Here is a 19,481-nt window from a genome sequence, read left to right as displayed (position 1 = left end):
GTTTCTGATAAACCTCAAGTACTGTTGTAATTTGGGAGGGATTCATTATTGTGTGTTTCTGCTTCTGACAGAATGCAAAGTCTGGCGAAATCCTTTAAATCTATTCAGAGGAGCTGAATATAATCGGTAAGTGCTATGATGTTACAGTTTCAGTCGTAGTACTGGGTTAAGGACCTTAATTATACTTTTCCATTAATCTAACTCATAGGTGGAAAACCAAAATGAACTGTGGACACATGGGCTCATGCCAGGCTTTTCTGTCACTTCTAAAATGTTTCTGAATGAAAAGGAATTTAAATTCATGCTAATGCACTTGCTATTACTGCAATTTTTGGTGATCTTATTAAAAAAAATGGAAAAGCCAAGTCTGGTGTACCTGTTACTGTTAATACAGTAATTCTGTTCAAGTCAGTTACAGCAAACAACCTAATGAATTATATCTAGGTTTCATGTAGTCTTAATGTTTGAATATGTGGGTTACTGATTTCCAGTGTGTACTTTCCAACATCTTCGTTAGCTTAGGTTCAGCTACTGTCATTCAGCTGCAGTACAGTGAAATGCAGTGGGTGTTTGTTAGGAGATTAGCTGGGTGAATTTAGTAGGCTATGCCCATCTCTAATGTCTAGGATTTTTTTCTAGAGTCATTTTGCCAGATGTGACCTCATTAACCAAAATGTTTCTTTGTTGGCATGTTTGCAGGTATACATGGGTAACAGGGAGAGAACCTTTGACTTACTACGATATGAATCTTTCAGCGCAGGACCATCAGACATTCTTTACATGTGACACAGATCATTTACGTCCTGCAGATGCTAGTAAGAGACCTTGTGAACAACTGTTTTTGCTAATAGGTTAATGACTTTTAAACTGGTGCAAGAAAAATGCAGTCAGACATCAGTTCTCTTGGGTAGATAAGGAAAGGCAAAAGTTTGATCATGGCTGGAAAGCTGTTGCAGTTGGATTTGTGGTATTCCAGATCTGAAGAAGTCTCTATATAGGTATAAGCTATCTAATCTGTGTCAGTATTTTTGTTCTACTTTCTTGCTGAAGTCATACAAGGTACCATTTGCAAGTGTAAAGCCTTTTTTTTCCTCCCGCTTCTTGCAGTGGCTTCAAACATATATACCTTAGTTTGCCTCCAGCTGCAGTGTAGTATGTTGAGTTACATTATCCAGTCCCATTTAGTCTACGCTGACCCAAGAGAGAGAGCTTTTGTAAAACTTGAGTCCTGTGTTTCATTCTCTGATGTAGTTAGAAGCTCTGTAAAAAAAAATGGGAACAACACATTTACAACTGAATTTGATGTAAGCAGCTTTAGTTGTATTAAGCCTTTACTGTTAAGTCCCTGTGCAGACTTTGGTTCTGCTAAAAATGTATGACAATGATTTTGATCATCAGAATTTGCCTCTGAAGAGACAAATCTTTGTCCCGTCAGAAAGGACAGATACTGACAGTTGGGTGCTCTCTTCTGAGAACATATTTACAAAGGAGAACATACTGTGCTTTTTTGACACACAATAAACATGAATCCTATTTTCTGAACTCAGTGGGCTAATTATGAGGTGGTCCGATTAGCCTGGATGTTGTTTCCATTTAACGTTCACCTAAAGCAACAGCACAGCAAGGACTAGAATAAGACTCCCAACTATCCTTGTATTCTTTTGTGCCCTGTGGAATCTACTTCCCCAAAAGGAAAAAACTGCTTATCATCTCTGTATGTGACAGTGCAGATGGCATGATCTCTCAGCCAGACCTTCCCATGCAAAAAAGTTTAATTAAATGAAAGAATAAAGTATTTGGGACAAAAGCTGATGTTGATTATGTATCTTTTGAGTGACCACTGAGGTCTTTGAAATGCTCTGGAGTGAGTCAGGCTGAGAGCAATAAATTCTGTTGTTATAATGGAGTAGATTCTTCTTGTTAACACTGTAATGGCTGATATGCCCCTGTTCTGCCTTCTTTTTTTATTGAATAGTAATGCAAAAAGCCTGGAGAGAGAGAAACCCCCAAGCCCGAATTTCTGCAGCACATGAAGCTTTGGAGTTGAATGAGTGAGTGACAACAACATTAACATTTATTTCCTGTCATTTAAAAATCCATTTGATGATAGCTTTAGGCAGGGGGTTTGCTACAGTAATTTTTAACCATGTTACAGGCCTGTCACAGGAAGGCCTACAATGGGAGAAAAAAAGCACAGCTGCATGTTGTGCTAGCCACCCAGAAGATGCTTAGGGCAGTGAGGGCAACAGGAGTCTTCCCACTGATGTCAGTGGGCTTTGGATCAACATAATGAAGTGTTAATTAAGTTGCCCCCTGATGAGCACATGAAATACGCATTTATGGGATGGAGAGTTCCCTTTTGGATTTCTGAGTTGTCCTGAACAAAGGCAAGAAAGAAGGGACTTGTGAATACCTTCTGAAATATTAATTTCATAGTGTGAGAGAATATGATGTAATTTTCTGGGACTTTTGGTCTTTGAGTCCTTCATTTACTTTCTCAATGAGAAGTGTAGTATTCTGAGATCCCACAATAAACTCAATGCTGTGATGCTTTACTGGCATGGCAAGGTGTATAAATGTTGCCAAAGTGCATGAAGTAGAGTCCCTTAGGTTGCTGTCATAGATTACTGCATTCTAGAATTCCATAAACTGGTGCCTTACAGGTTGTCCTTCACATGTTTCATCAGAAGGATGAAACAATATTTGTTTGTTTCTGGACAGCAGTTTAACTGAGGGAGCATGTAACGTAAAAGGCTTTTTTCAGATGTGAGCTGTAAGTCTATCCTGTTCTACTCACTCACCACAGAATGGTTGAGGTTGGCAGGGGCCTCCAGAGGTCACCTGGTCCAACACCCCTACTCAGGCAGGCCCACCTACAGCAGGTTGCACAGGACCATGTCCAGTTGGCTTTTGAGTATGTCCAGGAGGGAAATTCCACAGCCTCCCTGGACAATCTGTGCCCTCACACTAAAAAAGTCTTTCTTGGTGTTCAGACAGAGCCTCCTGTGTTTCAGTTTGTGCCCATTGTCTCTGGTCCTGTCACTGGGCACCACTAGGAAGAGCTTGGTTCCATCATCTTCTCTTGTACCTTCTATTCAGGTATTTACAGACATTGATGAGATATCCCCTGAGCTTCTTCTTCTCCAGGCTCAACAGTCCCAGCTCCCTTAGCCTTCCCTCATATGTGAGATGCTCCAGTCCCCCAGTCATCTTCATGGCTCTTTGCTGGACTCTCTCCAGTATGTCCATGTCCCTCTTGTACTGAGGAGCCCAAAACTGGACACATCACTCACCAGGGCTGGGTAGAGGGGAAGGATTGCTTCCCTCGAGCTGCTGGCAACACTTCTCCTAATGCAGCTCAGGATACCATTAGCCTCCTTTGCTGGCTCATGTTGAACTTGGTGTCCACCAGGACCTCCAAGTCCATTTTTCTGCCAAGCTTCTTTCCAGCTGGGTGGCCCACAGCAAGTACTGGTGCCTGGAATCTCGTTTTCACCCTGATCTGTTGTTTCCTGTTCCTCAGCTGATGACTCTGAAATGCAACTAGAGGCAGTTGCAGCCTGATTCTGTCTCTGTATAAAGAAGAATCTTACCAGCAGTGTGCTTTGTACCACAAAGAAGTCAAGAGGTTATATCCCACCTAACTTTGGCTGCTAAAAATGTGGCCATGGAGTTAATCGTAGTTGCCTGGGCTCTCTCTGTGGTCAGTAAGAGAGGCACCTCCGTTCAGCAGTTCACCCTATTCTTAGAGAGATGTTTAAACACAGGAAATAAATGGCTTTGTGAAGATGCTCTTTGATGGAGGCAGAGGGGCACAGATAGCTAAGAGATCTAAATTAGACAGCTAAAAGCTGGATGAGGTGACTCCCACCATGCATTTCACTTTTCTGTGTATTCCTAAAGCTGCTTTCCTGTTTTGGGGATATCTTTTTTGGGGGGAAAGTGGTGTTTGGTTTTTAATCTCTACAGTTACATTCATAATCTGTTCTTTGCATATGGCAAGTGTTATAGGTCTATTGATTCTTTTCATACCATTACAGTAATGTAGACATTTTTTGTTAAAACAATAGTGCATAAAACTACTCTTGGTTTCCAGGAGTTCTAGTGGTGTAGGCCATGATTGCTTAGTGAGACAGTGCTTTACTTTCTGGGGCAGTTGTCAGTAGGTTTACTCAAGTGGCTGAATGGTACAGTACCTACAAATGAGAGTCATGATCTGGTTGCCAGAATATTTATTCATCAGAACAGTACATCAGAAAGGTGTATGGACAAAATTCCATTGCCTCTGTATTTGTTACATCCTTGCCAGACTGCATGTCTTTGTGTAGCTTTTATTTCATGCAACTTTCTCATGTTTTTTCCTCTGATATTTTTGCAGGTGTGCTACTGCCTATATTCTTTTGGCTGAAGAGGAAGCAACAACAATTGTAGAAGCAGAGAAGCTGTTCAAGCAAGCTCTGAAAGCTGGAGAGGGCTGTTACAGGCGCAGTCAACAGTTACAGCACCATGGTGCGCAGTATGAAGCCCAACACAGTGAGTTTCTTTGGAGGCAATAACTGTTTCTAAAGTTCCAGGGAGTTCTTTGTTTCTGTTTTGGTTTGTTTTTTTTTTTCCTTTTCAGAACGATGTACTCAGTATTTAACGTTGGCTGGAATATGGCCCTAGAGCCAGACTATACTGTGTCAGTGGTTTTGCTTGATTCTGTTAATAGGCTAGCAATGCTCATATTACAGATGCACCTTTTCTTTGTTGTGGCATAAAATATGTAGCATGTACTTAACAGAAAAGAAAGAAAGAGATCTGATAATTAGAAAATGCTGGACACTGTTTTAGGAAGTTGCACTGACGTGCCTTTAGCCATTTTGAAAACATGGGCTTGTATTGTAAAAAGGCAGAATGATGGAAACAGGAGTGAAGTGATGCTTTGCCACCTTTTTTCTATCAGCTGTGAGGGTAAATACATACATTGTTCTGTGTAAAAGTTAATGAGACCCGTTAACCAGTGTGACATTTGAAAAGTTAGTTGTATACATTAAGAAACATCACAGAAACGTAAAATCTAACAGCTGGAATAATACAGTGCTCTAACTGAAAGTCTAGATTTTTATTATTTCTTTTAAATTTTGAATGAGCAGACTTAGCTGCTGTGCTGATATTATCAGATGCTTCTTAAACCTAAGAAAATACATGAAGGTTCACTGGCAGTATATGAACAAAAAGATAAATAAAGCAAACAGTCTAGGTTATTTCTAGTCTGCAGTGGGTACCTCGGGCAAAAATAATACCAATTAATTATGTAAGTACAAGCACTAACATACTTCAGGCTTCTTTGGGTTTCTCAGGACCTGAATTCACAGCCTCTGGCTATCTCGCATAACTTGAAGATTGCTGATAAAAATTGTACATAGTGAAATTGTCTGTCATCTCTGGTTTCAAAAGTGTGCACGAGTCTATACCTGAAAACCTGAGGTTTTATAAAGCTTGGGGGTAGTATTTTAAGCATTTGTTGGTTATAAAATTATATTTAGGATTATTTGCTTATTTTTGAGAAAATAAAAATGCAGAGCAGCTGAGCCCTTGAAGCAATTTTCAGGCTCTAGCAGGCTTACAGTTGTCTGTGAAACCTTAATTTGTGCACTCAATCCATCCTGAGCACAGAAAATGACAGTGATTCTATGAAAAATACACAATAAGAGTAATTAAACACTGTCACGATGCTTATGTCCAAGATAACCTGGTTAAGTTTGAGCAGGCCACTGTAAGTAATGGTATTTTTGTAATCTGTGTGTGCTAGATGGCTACTGTCATCATCAAATTTGACACCCATAACCTTCAGTATTATAGCAGAGGAAGCAACCAGCTGAACCTCAAAATTAAGTGCATTGCCACAGAGCAGGAGGAGCTGAAAAAGTGACTGCCAGCTCTGACTGTGGCTTCAGGAGGGGCTCGATCATCGCACTTCTCTACCACCCAGCCTCCCCTTGATAATGTCAGTGTGCACCCACAGAAGTTAGAGAGGTTGCAGCCTCAGATGATGCCTTGGATACAGGGGCTTCAAGCAGATTCTCTTGATTATATGCTGGACTTCTGCATGGTTTACAAAGGTGGAGAGCTCAGATCCCTGTAGAGAGGAAGGACCATGGATATATGTGTTGCAGTTAGTCCATGGTTCTGAGAAGTCTGTCATTCCATTTCTGTCCTTGAAGTTGACTTTGGGATGAAAAATAGGTGTTTCATCTTTTACAGGTGAAAAACACAATGTGATTTCTTGCACAACCGCGTATTGTCAATATTTCTGTTCATTCATGTGTTCCATCTCCTTCATACAGTATTTTGTGTTAGACCATGAATTTTAAGAGTAAATAATGACTTTGAGTATCCAACTTAACCTCTTTCAAGAGGTGCTAGTTTGTAGAAAGCGCTGACGAGCTTCTTTTTAAGGTGGCTCACGTTAGTCACCCCAAATCATTAGTCACCTCAGAAAATTATGGCCTGAAAGGTTATCTTGATTTCATAGTAAATAAATGCCTTTTGACCATTCCTTCTGAAAAGAAGCTTGGCCTGAAATGTACACCTCTTGGCTACACTACATAAACATGTTGAAACAGATGTAACTAATAAATCGTTTATTAAATATGTAGGAATTATTACAGAGATAAGGAATTACATAATATAAAATACAGCTAAAGAAATTCCTTCCCTCCCTTACTTATTTTTTCTTCTAAAGTCAGACCTTTCAACGTGCTGCTTATCTATCTGAAAATTGTAATCATGGCTTTAAAACAATTTGTAGGTACTTGGAATGTTTTCAGCGCACATCTTGTTCGTATTGTGAAAGACTTGAAAATGTTAGGAACAGACTAAAATCTTTACAGGCTGCATACTGTATGCAAAGATAATTTGTAGCAGGTGTCTTATATTTTCATGATATGGTAATTTTATTGATGATTAGCTGTCTGCTCATTTCCTGTTGGTTCAGAAGCACGTTAAGAATTCACACTGGAATTATGGGGAGGAGAATGAGAAATTAAACAAGTAAGAATTCTCCAAGAGAATAATTATTGCAGCTGTTTAGTTTGTGATCTTTGCTGTTAGGGTATTTTCCAGCACATAGGACTGTCATATCTGAAACATGTTAATTTGCCACCCATAATTAGTGGTGTGAAGAATTTGAAGATGATAACTGGGTAACAAATAAAGGCTCTCTGTGAACTGAAAGTTCAGGGTATACTTCTTTTCTTCTAATCATTCAGGAAAAAGACTGTTAGAGGATGAGTTTGCTTTGCTACATCTCCTATTAACAAGCATGTACATCATAACTTACAAAAAAGGCAAGATATAACATGCATTTTCATGGATGCTCTTGTATTAAACATGTATATGAATTGGTAAATAATTTAATGCTCTGTGTGTGATCACAGAGTTTTGTGCCAATGTTAACTTCATAGGGGTTCTCCTTGCCTCACTTGATTACTTGATGGTCTATACCCTATATTGTTCTCTGTACCTTCAGATCTGCTTATGTTTCATAGGTGTAAGGCCAACCAATGAATCCTTATTTATATCACTGTATATCTGGAGTAATTCCACTGATTTCAGTGATGTTATGCCACATCTAAATCAGCAGAGTTTGGTAACTTTTTATTAAAATTATTGTGAAAGCAGTGATGATCGTGAATAACAAAAAACGGCAAGAAAACCGTTTCCTTTTTTGTTGGAATATTAAATGAACCTTTGTTTTATCTTTTTTAATCTTAATGCTGTTTCTTTTTCCTCCTATACAGGAAGGGACACCAATGTGTTAGTTTATATTAAGAGGAGGCTGGCAATGTGTGCAAGAAAGCTGGGAAGGACCAGGGAAGCAGTGAAAATGATGAGAGATGTGAGTTTGGATTTGTTTTGCATGTGATACTTAGACAATAGTAGTGTATGTGTAACGTACAAAAAGATTAAGTTAAGAGATCATTTACAAGGTTGTGAAAGCAACACTATGAAGTCATAAAATACCAGATGGACAGTTGCCCATGCAGACTGAATTTCCCATCCTGGTACATGTGCAATGGAGTGCAGTCTTTAATTATTTGATCATGCAGTTACATAACATTTTTTCTGAAGCATGTAATGGATGCTGCTAACTTAATAAATGGGTCTTAAGTATTCTGTTTCCTCCTTGAAAAGCTGCAGTTTGGCTCTGGGCATTTGTTTACATCACACTATTCAGACCTGAGGACAGTATTATTTATTCATGCAAAACCTATTACCGAGAAGTCAAAACTAAGTAATTAATGTATAATGAACTGATTTCCCTCTGAGATGAGGGATTATTATATTCCTGTTTTGTAGGCAGTGGAGCTACTAATGGTAGTCTTAAGTCAGTAGGTTACAAAGCTACAAATTTGAAACACCAAACAGTAGCTATTTTGGGGATGGCAGGAGGGGCAGCTGTCCACAGGTAAAACGCTCAAGTTAAGAGGTAGCTATGAATGCCCAGCATTTCTTCAAGTGACATCCCCTGGATGCAGATTAGGAATACTATCCTTTGAGGAGGTGACTTGCCTCACACAAGGCAGCAAGAGCTCTAGAGCTCTGGGCAGATGATGGTAAAACTGTTTACCATTTTGCTGTGTTCTCCTTTCTTACACTGTTTTCCAGCTCCCACAAAAGTGAGGTAGAGATGAGTCCTGCAAGATGTAGAGTTCTGCAAGTTCAGCTGAAGGACCTATATTTTGAATGCACAAAATGGAATCCCAGACCAGAATGAAGCACTTGTAAAGTGTGCTTTAGGCAGCTCAGGTGAATGGTCGTAAAACCTGCTTAGTGAAAAGGGAAATTCTTGCTGCAAATCAGTGGGAATTTTAGTGTAAAAAGGCAAGTGACTTTTTCTGGAGCTTAGGCACTTGCATCAATGGCAGTAGGGCAAGTATGTCTGCCAGCTTGGAATCCAGCACCCAGCATCTTCTGGAACTGGAGCACTCATGAATATTTTTTGAAAAAAAAATTGAGCAGAGTTCCTCCTAATAATGCAGGTCCTTGTCCTAAATAATCTACCAGATGGAAAGTGGTGAGTAACTTTGTTTCCTGTCTCTAGCTGGGGTTTTTCAGGCACACAGCTCTCGCTCCCCAGAATCACTAGGCTCCCAGACAGAGGCATTGAAAAAGAACTTGTCAAAAACCCAGCCATTGTACACCTAGGAGTGTGAGAAAGAGGGATAAGGAAGAAAGACCTGGTTTTGCAGTCTTGTGGTCAGCTGGGAGAATGCTGATTTCAAAAATGTTATTTTCAGGCCAGACAGCTCCACTGATTCTTCATGAATTTTGTTACACAGGCAGCCTGGGACAAATACTGAAATGTTTGGGGACAAACATTGGAATACTAAGTTCTGGCATTAATATACAAGAAAGATAAATTTTTGAATTTCACATTCAAATGTCACACATTGTAATTATGGCAACTTCTGGAAGTTACTATGGGCTGCTGAATGTATTTTGTGATTTGTGGATAGGGCTACGTGGAACAGATTCTCTGTGAAGCCGCCTTCTGCTGATGTCGATATGTATGGCTAATTCTGTATGCAGAGCACTGGATTCAGGGACCACCCAAGGGTGGTCCATCTAGTCCTAGGTTTCTTATGCAAAGTGAGACCCAGAATGCTTTGATTATAATGAATGGCTCATTCTGTCACTAGAGAGAAAATTGTGTATTGTCGAAGTTAAGTACAATGTGGGTCTCAAAAGGCAGCAATGACAGGGAGACCCAAAGTCATCCTTTGTTAGACACTTGAAGGACGGAAAGCACTCTGCAATAGCAACGTTTTGCTAAAATTAATGGACTGGATGCAAGACAAAGGAGGTATAGAGTTTTAGCTTCTAGAGCTTCAACTCGGATCAATGAGTTCTGTATTTTTCCACATACAGACACGGAGCCAAATCCTCAGAACTGAATTTAGATGCCTCTAGAGCTCTTAGTTGTGAGCAAGCAGAACTAAAAATTAGCAGGTCCCTAGGTGAAGTATAAAAGCAGCAGTATCTGTAAGTCACAGCTCCAGTACACTGGGAGCAAGAGTAGGGTCAAGTCAGCTTTGCAGATGCTTTTCTTAGACTGACTTGGAGCTACTTACTTCTGATGAATGCATATCCTCCATTTCTTCGTAGAAGACATAAATAATATACTTAAGAAGAAGTTTGAAGAGCATGAATGTGTCATTGAAGGTTTCTGTGTGATTGATGAGGGAGGAGATGAATTTATTCACCCTAAAAAGAATATGAAGAATATGTTGGCTGGGGACTGCTGAATCTACCATCAGGGGACAGAGGGTGGAGGCCCTGTTTGTGTTTGAAAGATTGAAAACAGATTTCTCAAGACATGGAACATGATGGAAATGAAGTGTTAAGAGGTTCATGACACCATCTGGGAAATATGATTGGGATGTAGTGAGTCTTTGCCACTTTGAAAAAATAAAATATTTGAGAGTGTTTAATTCATTGCATATATGAGGCCATCTTGAGGACATTACTGATAGATTAGATTGTCTTACTTGAATTTTATGTAAGAAAAGACTGAGATCCTGCTTAAAACACCTTAATGGAAAGAAAATGAGTTGTTAGAGACTTAAATAAGGTTTTGATTTTATGGTTATATAAACTGCTGATAGGAAAATATTCTTTAGTATTATGTTGTAAATATTTAAAACCATTTTTTTAAAAAAATGTTTAAAGTCAGGGGTTTTTTTTAAATTTAAAAAAATGGGTAGGAATTTCTGTTGCTTCTGTGACTGATTTTGAGATAGTATTTTGTTGCTGGCTTTGCTACTTGGATGTCATTCATCTAGCTGAGGTGAATTAATGAGAATCATGAACCTGTAATTTTCATGGAAGCATGTAATTGAATCATACATAGGTGTTGCTTTTGCTTGTGTTTTCTGACGATGATTATTTACTATATTTTGCTATAGAAACCAGCAGCTGTCACTATTTGTATATATTGAGTTAACTTATGATCTCATTTTGATTAGTGTATTGTTGGAATAACTCCAGTCTAGTCAACAGAGTTATTCCAGTTTTATTCCTGTTTATACAGAGCATGATATGGGCTGTGAGGGAACTAGATCTCTCTTGCTGTCCCTGAGGAGATAGTCTACAGTGCTGGTTGTTTTATTTGTTGTGCTGATTATGTTAGGAGGATTTAAACTGGTGCATTCCAAATGATGTTGGAAAACTTGGTATGTGCAGAGGTGAAGAGCCTTAATGGTGGCTGGGGGGAATCTTCAGTCTCCCTTCATGTCGAATACTTACTGTGGACAATCATGCAAGCTGAGCAGCTTACATGCTGGTGAGCAAGGGTAGCCTTTCGTACCAGCTGCTCTCTGTCCTGGTTTTGGCTGGGATAGAGTTAATTTTCCTCTTAGTAGCAGGTATAGTGCTGTATTTTGAATTTAGTATGAGAATAATATTGATAACACACTGATGTTTTTAGTTGTTGCTGAGTAGTGCTTACACTAAGTCAGGGACTTCTCAGCTTCTTGTGCTCTACTGACTGAGAAGGCTGGGGATGCACAAGAAGCTGGGAGGGGGCACAGCCAGGACAGCTGACCCAAACTGGCCAAAGGGATATTCCAGACCATATGATGTCATGCTCAGTACATAAACTTGGGGAAAGCTGGCCAGGGGACCACTGCTCAGGGGTAGGCTGGGCATTGGTCAGCAAGTGGTAAGCAATTGCATCGTGCTTCACTTGCTTTCTGTATTCTTTATTATTATTTTTATTACTATTTTGTTTTATTTCAATTATTAAGCTGTTCTTATCTCAAACCATGAGGTTTTTTTCACTTTTTCCCTTCCGATTCTCTCCCCTATCCCACCTGGGGGGAGCAGCTGTATGGTGCTCAGTTGCTGGCTGGGGTTAAACCATGGCATCCTCACCATTACAGTGGAAGAAAACACAGGTGTGCTGTGTATTGTGTGTTTTTCATTGGTTAAAAACAGAGATGATGTGGAGGGTACGCAAAGGCACTTCTGTCTGTACTTTGTGGGCGACTGGATCAGTGACTGTGCTACTGAATTCAGGAGCAGACCAACACGGTGGTTCCCTTGAATGGGTCACTGGAATATCCTGGTGAAAATGTACTGTGCAAGAAAGTGAATTGTCAAATTAATTCGAGCTTCTTGGGATTGTTTTGGAGAACATTTGGACTGTGGAGCAAGCTTTCATTGAAGGGTGATGTATGTTTAGGGAAGAGAAGGGTGGCAGACCGAAGGCGTGCTAGTGGACAAAGTGAAGAAGCTCTTAATTGCATCCTCTTTCAGAGAAAAGAGGAATGTAACTCATCCTAGAATGTATTTATCTCCTGCCCCGTGGCCCTGTGCTCCCCTGAAGACCACTTTGTAGTCTTAACAAGTATATGTTTCTGAGACACAGTGGAATTGCAACTTGCTCAATGCTTTGCAGCCTTGTTTAGAAACGAGTGAGATGTAGGGAGAGAAGAGACTCTCCAGGTCTTTCCTCAGCTCTGGAGAAGGATAGAAACCAAAACACTTTTTAAGGGTCAGAAAAGTACATTTTATTTCTGGGAGCAGTCATAGCTGCTGATAAATTACTTTTCAGATCACAGTAAAGGCCCTAGAAGTCTACTTCTGTGTACTTAGCTCCAAGAACTTTGCTGAGGATATTTCAGTTGGATGTGTTTGGTGCCCACCTGCAGTCTCTAAATGCATATTTTATGCCACAGGAGGCACTAAGGAGTTATCAGTACCTAAGCAGCTTGTATTGTTAGAGTGATGCATGCTTATCAATGGGCTGCATGATAACTTGTTTAAACACGCAGGCTGCCCTGAGTATTTAAAATGGTTTAAAGAGGTTATGTCATTTGAAGGCTTCAAAAGGGTGGGTACTAAACCATACTAAAACACTTTTAATGAATGGGTAGGTTGAGTTTTTATCTTTTTATGACCAGCAGTATTAGTGATTTTGCTGGTATGATGGTTCTGCAAATCTAGCATACTTTCTTGGCAACCTCTTTTGCTGGGCTTTGAATTCGGTTTTCTGTTCAATATTCTCTTGAATTCTGTATTCTTGTCTGCATTGCTGATTTGCTCTTGGTAATGGGAATACATAGCAGGGAAGGTGTTCTGCACCCTGAATTATCAAGCTGTGTGAAAGAAAGAGAGTACTAATTGCTAATAAAGATGTTATGATCCCTAGCAACTTAACAACACAACTTCGGCAGCTACTTGTATCGGCAGCTACCGTCTGTCTCTCCCAAATACTCTGTGCTTGAGGCAAGGATTAGTGAGTCAGATTCTTTGGTTTGTGTTACACAGGTCAGGTTAAGCAGGCAGCTCTGCCTTGAGTGGGATTCTAGCTTTATTAACATCTGTAGCAGTTATTTAAAGTACCATTTATTTAAAATTTGAAGGAAAAGTATTTCTTAGTTAAATGAGACCAAGAGTTACCTTATAAATTTTAAGAGTGCTGCACTTGTGAACGGTGACATTTGCCGGTCTCCACCACAGAGTGGTATCTTCAGTTAATTCTTGTTCTGACACACAAGCACTGCAATGATAGCAAGTGATAAATGCCAATTTTAACAATTCCATATGTATATATATTCAAATGTGGTTTGTTTTGTCTGAGATTCACACATTACTGGTAAGTGGAGGGGTGGGTTGGAACATCCCTCATTTGAATGGGCTCTTAAATAAAATGGAGACTCCTGTGATTCCCCTGACGGTATTTATTCTTTGCCTTTACCTGCACATGACTCAGACCCCTCATTTTATTTTTTCTTTTACGGCTGTGCAAACCCTTCAAAAACTAGAAACTTGGTGACTGCTACCTAAATCCTATAAATAGTATTTCTCATAAGTTACGAGTTTCCAGTATTGTGATTCTATTAAGATAGAACGTAGTCTCAGACTATAGTCACATAGTCTTGGTAGGAGCCCTGCTAACTTGGATTCCTTTTTGTCTGCTCTCTTGTATCACTCCATGTTCAGTGGCTTTGTATTGTCCTTTAATTACACTCTTCCATCTCTCTGGAATCTCCTAGCTCATTTTTGAGCTGTTAGATCATTTCCTCACTTTTAATTTCATTTAAAAATCTCCTTTTAAAAATATGGCAAATTTTCTGCAACGTACTTTGGGGTAATGCAAATAAAGGAATGTTTTTGAAGAGGACTATGAGTAATGACTTTATTTTCATGCTTTATAAAGTTACTAATCTTGGATGCAACGGACATTATTATAATTTATCCCTATTACTATTTTTATGTGATGTGATTGTTTAGTAGCAAATGTACATCTGGTACAACCTGTGCTCTTCTAGTTTCCTGCCACATCTGCCTTAAAAGTCTCTTTATTCCCGAAATACGTGCATTTTTACAACACAGTCCAGGTAACAGCATTTTCATAATTATATTCCTTAAAGAACTCAAATCATACTCTGAAGGCTTTAATCTTCCAATTAAGAGAGAACATAAAGGCTGCATGTTCTAGCATATTTCCTTAGTTTGCATATTCGTAAGATATTTTTCACTTTATTGACTCATTGTTAATCCTACATTGAAGAGAAGTTGTATTATCTGTGAATATTATGGAGCACTAGGATTAAACTCATATTTGCCAAATTAAAACTGGAATGTCAGCAAATTTCATACCTGTGCCATCCCACAGTTAGTGTAAACTGGATCTGGGTCTCTTTTCTAACACTCTGAAGTTCAACCATTAGATGACATGTCAAATTCCCTGAATTCCACACAAGGATGAAAATATGTGGATCCTACTGCAAATTGTTTTCAAGCTCCAAAAGAACAGGATCTGGCAGATTTGGCTTCTTAACTTCGATCCTCGCAGTTACTCTTTTACAGCTCAGAGGAGCTGCTTCCAAGCAAAACTGATTATTTGCCAGAAGGAATGTAGCACATAGAGAAATGCATTACATGACAGAATCCTGCTTCTGCTGTAATTAAGTAGAACTTTAATTCAGGTAGGTCCAGTGTATTTCAGATAATTTTCCAACTCCAGGAGCTATGAGAGTGTCTGTTTACATCACGTGAATCCCACTCACAATGAGACCGTAATGAAATGAGTTGCACTTTTAGGACCTGAGTTAGCCAATTTTTAAACATTTGACATTGTTAACGGAGCCTTTTTGCATGCTAACCTTAGTCTGCTGACAACGTTTCTTCCCGTCTGTCCTTGCCAGGTGAGCTGGCCAGGAGAACAACTTCAGCATTTGTGTATCATGCTAGACATCAGAGAATCAATGTGGAGTGATGTGTTGCAAATGCCTCAAGCCCAGGGTGCACTTTAGTCACAGCTTAGATATCTGCAAGCTCAGCTGTAGACAATGGAGCCACAGAAATGGAGGTTTCTGGTTTTCTACTCGGAAATGTCATGGAGTTTTGCCTTTTCTACCTCGTTCAGTTAACCATTCTTACAGATTACAAATAATACAAAAGAAAGCAGCTTATGCAAAGCACTTGTGAAAGTAACAGTGTTATCCATACTGGGTGCTTGATTCTTCAGGGGTGGTGGATAGTTGCACCTGGAAGATGGCAGCTTCTGTCGTTCCTTTTTTAGGAGACAGGTTTTACCATTTCAGATACCCACTGCAGGAACAGATACACTAGGAATTAGGGTTGTAATGGTTTCACTGTTTGCATTGGATTTCTCTTCTTTGCTTGTTGTTGTTTTTTCTTCATTTTAAGCTTAAGTTTTCATATTTATGAATGCATACAGTTGAATATATTGATCTAGAAAAGTTTTTGTTTGTTGAGAAGATACGAGTATAAGCAGCAGTGAACAGTTGCGTGCACTGCCCGTAAAATATGTGACCACGCATACAACCATAATGCAAATGGAGAATAAATGTGTCAACACCACATTATATGTAAGATCATTCATTTATCCACCTATGTATTCCCTTGAGTCCCATGGTCTAGTCGTAGGCATAAACTGTAGCTTAAAGCTGTTTTCTACACAAATAATATAGCTAATTGATGCATGACGTTAATGTCGTCACAGGGAGAAAAACGGATACAACAGTTAAAGCTACATTCCTTGAAAATATTTCAAAAATTAGATCTAAATGAGAAAATGCTGATGACTGAAATATTCTCAGGGAAGGGAGTCTTCTTCGTTACACTGTTCTGGGAGATAACACTTGTTCCTCATCCAATAAATCAGATGTGGATTTCCTTGTACCATAAAGCATTTTTTGTGATCATCACATTTTCATATCCATCACAAAATCATTGAACCTACACTCTGCAATATGGATTGGGGTGAGTCTGGAAATATGGCCCTCCCAGGACTAGTGATAAGATATCTGATTGTGTCATACTTGTTTCCAGAATTTTTCTGCAAACTTGTACTTCCAAAATACTATTTATCTAAAAAAATTAGAAATTATTCATTATCTGCAAAAGCTACCTTTTTTTGTATATTTGCAGTATACCTGATGAATCTTTCAATGAAAAACAATTCCACTTTCTACACGTGTGTCTATTTCCTGCCCCCCAAACATGCAGAGCAATTAGAGCAGAATATGCCTAACCCAGCCCCAGGTCTGAATTTCATCACCAGAAAGTATTTTGACCAATACAAATTCAAAGTAAAATCCTTGTGAACATAGATTTGGTATAATATGTTCAATAGCTGTTTGAACATCCTTATATTGGAAGGGAATAAATTCATAGCCATGTGGTGTCTATTTTCATATGCTGTGAAAATAAGCTTTGCTCAGTGGAGCACAACTCTTTCATACCAGCTGAGAAACCAAGGAACTGGAATTTTACAGTGAAACTTTTAGTCCTAACTAGTGTTTATGTGAAGAGCTGTAGCGGCTTTGGTGAGAAATCTTGAGTGCTGAGTTTTATGACTGTTTCTTGAGATCTTGAGGAGTGGAGAAAGATGATAACAGAGCCTTTGTCTTTTCTGTATGTGCAGTGCTTGCAACCCAGATGAAAGCATTTGCCAGGTTACAGTAAAGATGTAAAGAGAATTAAGATTGATAAGCCAAACAATTTGGCAAATGTTAGCTTGTAACTTCACAGAAAATAAATCTTTGGGTGCAAAGGGAGGTCTGTGCCTCTTAAACTAGAGTCCAGATTAGAGCTCAATGCTGTACAAGCGTGGAGAACTCGAGGGTGCGTTCTTCATCCTGTGTTCAGGGATAAGGTGCCCATCTTTAAATCTATATGTGGAGTATGAGCCAGCCTCCCTCTCCATCTGCTAGGGAGGGGAGGGAAGCAGGCTCGCAGTCTGCACTCCGTTGGTCCTCAGCATGACGTGGTATTTGGCCTGCCCTGACCATGCAGCAGGTCTGTGTTGTGGCATTTTTTTTCTTCCATAGTATTTGCTTTCACTATGAGGCCTAAAAGATGACCTGTCATAATATTCTTCCATCTAAGTGGCTTTACTTTCTGGGAAGTTTCTCAAAACCCCAAATTTTTACTGTGACTGGGAATTATTTGCAGTGAAAACTATATACCTCCTGAGATGGCAGAAAAATGAGTTCATGTCCTCTCTTTGTTTTCTTTTATTTTTCTTTTTTTAATAGCAAACGTGCTGTCATTTGTGCACAGCCTATGTTCGAATAGCTGAGTGGCTGCTTAGGAGGGGTTTACTTTTGTAGCTACACTATCAACTGAGTTCATTATAACTGCATTGGACTTTTTAACATTTGACCTTTCCCAGATGAAACCTTTATTAACACTTGTCAGTTTGGAGGCCTGGCAGTGACCTTTATTCTGCTGCTGTCTTAGGCAGGGTTTATCACTCTGACAGAACCTAATTAAAATAGAAAAAAATAATTGCTGAGTGATGTCAGTGAGAAACAGAGAACGAGAGTAAGAGCTTTTACTGGCCACAGTACATCTATAACTAGCTGCAGCTTTTCCCTTTTCTTCACTGATGGAGGGAATGTTATTCTGCCAGCCATTATTCGTTCTCAATGAGCAGGGATAATCTTTCTTAATCCCTTGGAGGGGTTTCTTTGCAATATGTTCATTCTGAACTTTAAATCACTATTTACGTAGGGCCAGATTCTGTCGTGCTTTTTCTTGCCAAATAGTAGCTTCCTCTGTTAGAAACATAATAGTGAGTCAGGACAAGAATGAAGAGAAGTAAGCTATATGCCGGATCCTTAACTGATAAATGCAACTATGAATTTTCACCTTGCAGTTATTTTTCTTTATGAGCAATGACTTAAACTTTTTATTTTATTGTCAAATCCTTCCACTTACCTAGATGAGCACCAAGGAGTGTGGTCCATTTTTTGGAAAACAGGAGAAGGAGAAAAGTCTACAAACTATGCAGTTTTGTTTGTGTTCTTTTCCACAGGTTCCGCTCCTACCATTGAAACCGGGAGCTTATGCCACGAGCATAAAAAATTCAGAGACCTCTTTCAGCTGCTGTCTCAGTGATCATGATTCTCACCAGAAGTTTAATCAGTTAAATGAAACGCTGCTGTCCTTGCCTTTTGTGTTTCAATAATCCTCAAGCTGCAGCAAAGTCAGTACTATCCAAATTTAGACAGACTTATTCGTTAAGGTCAGAATAGTTCTTACGTGAGCTTATGCCAGACCATTAACACAAGGAAGAAATTCTCTGCGCATTGCACCTCTGTTTACCTGTTAGGGTATCTTCCTTAGCAGAGTGAAGAAGCTCTAGTACATTACCTGTTTCTCATTTTTTAAAGTTCTCGGTGAATCTCCACACCTCTTGTAGCTTATATTTGTTTATGTTCCCTGTTTGTGAGATTAAGATTTGCTGGTTCACATCAGTTTCTCTATTTATATATTCGAAGGTAGGTTTGTTAAGTGACAGAGTTTTCAGGTCTGGCTTACTATTTTCAAATTGAGCAAGGCTGACCTTGAATAATTTTCTTGACTTGGCTTGTTATAGTATTTCTGTTCTCCTAAACCATCTGAGAGAGATTGTAAATGACAGTGTTCCCCTGTAAGTTGCTGAAGAACAGCAGTAATATCAGCTATCCTGGTTCTACACCATGTGGGACCTTTTTGTGCAGAATGTACATCGTGTAGGCAGTTAAGGTATAACAGCCATAAAGAGGACACAAGGAAGCAAGGATCTTTTAATACTTCAGTTCTTCAGAGAATCACTCTGACAATAAAAAATACTATTTAATCAATTCTGCAGTAAAAAACATGGATGCTTCTAATAAGCGTGGCTTCAAAAAGGAGATGCGATAGAATATAAGCTTCAGTCATTTGAATCTATGCAGACACTGAAACTGAGGATGTCTTCAGAACAAATCCCTGGTATCTCTCAAAGGGTTAGTTCATAAAGCAACAACACTTACATGTAAAAGGCTTAGATTTGTTTAACTACACATTTCATTCAGTTCATACAAAATGGATTCTTTAGTTATAGTGTTAGATTTGTATCAACTTTACCATTCCTGTTGTTGCTGCCTTTTTTTTTTTTTTTTTTTTGGCCAAAATTGCAGTTTTGTTTTAAA

General features: G+C 39.1%; 1 protein-coding gene across 1 annotated transcript in view; it reads left to right on the top strand.

Annotated features, from left to right (window-relative positions):
- Positions 1-715: 715 nt before the first annotated feature.
- The window catches only part of ST7 (suppression of tumorigenicity 7), a 53,814-nt gene continuing 35,048 nt past the window's right edge, over positions 716-19,481 (top strand). The window contains exons 1-4 of the mRNA XM_035902196.1: positions 716-815; positions 1,976-2,051; positions 4,379-4,533; positions 7,785-7,882. Coding sequence (XP_035758089.1) covers positions 743-815; positions 1,976-2,051; positions 4,379-4,533; positions 7,785-7,882 — 402 coding nt within the window. The 5' untranslated portion in view covers positions 716-742. The remainder of the gene's footprint in view (positions 816-1,975; positions 2,052-4,378; positions 4,534-7,784; positions 7,883-19,481) is intronic.

This window comes from Egretta garzetta, unplaced genomic scaffold, assembly GCF_000687185.1.
Source record: "Egretta garzetta isolate BGI_Z169 unplaced genomic scaffold, ASM68718v1 scaffold169, whole genome shotgun sequence".
NCBI lineage: Eukaryota > Metazoa > Chordata > Aves > Pelecaniformes > Ardeidae > Egretta > Egretta garzetta.
This window is presented reverse-complemented; position numbering and strand designations above follow the sequence as displayed.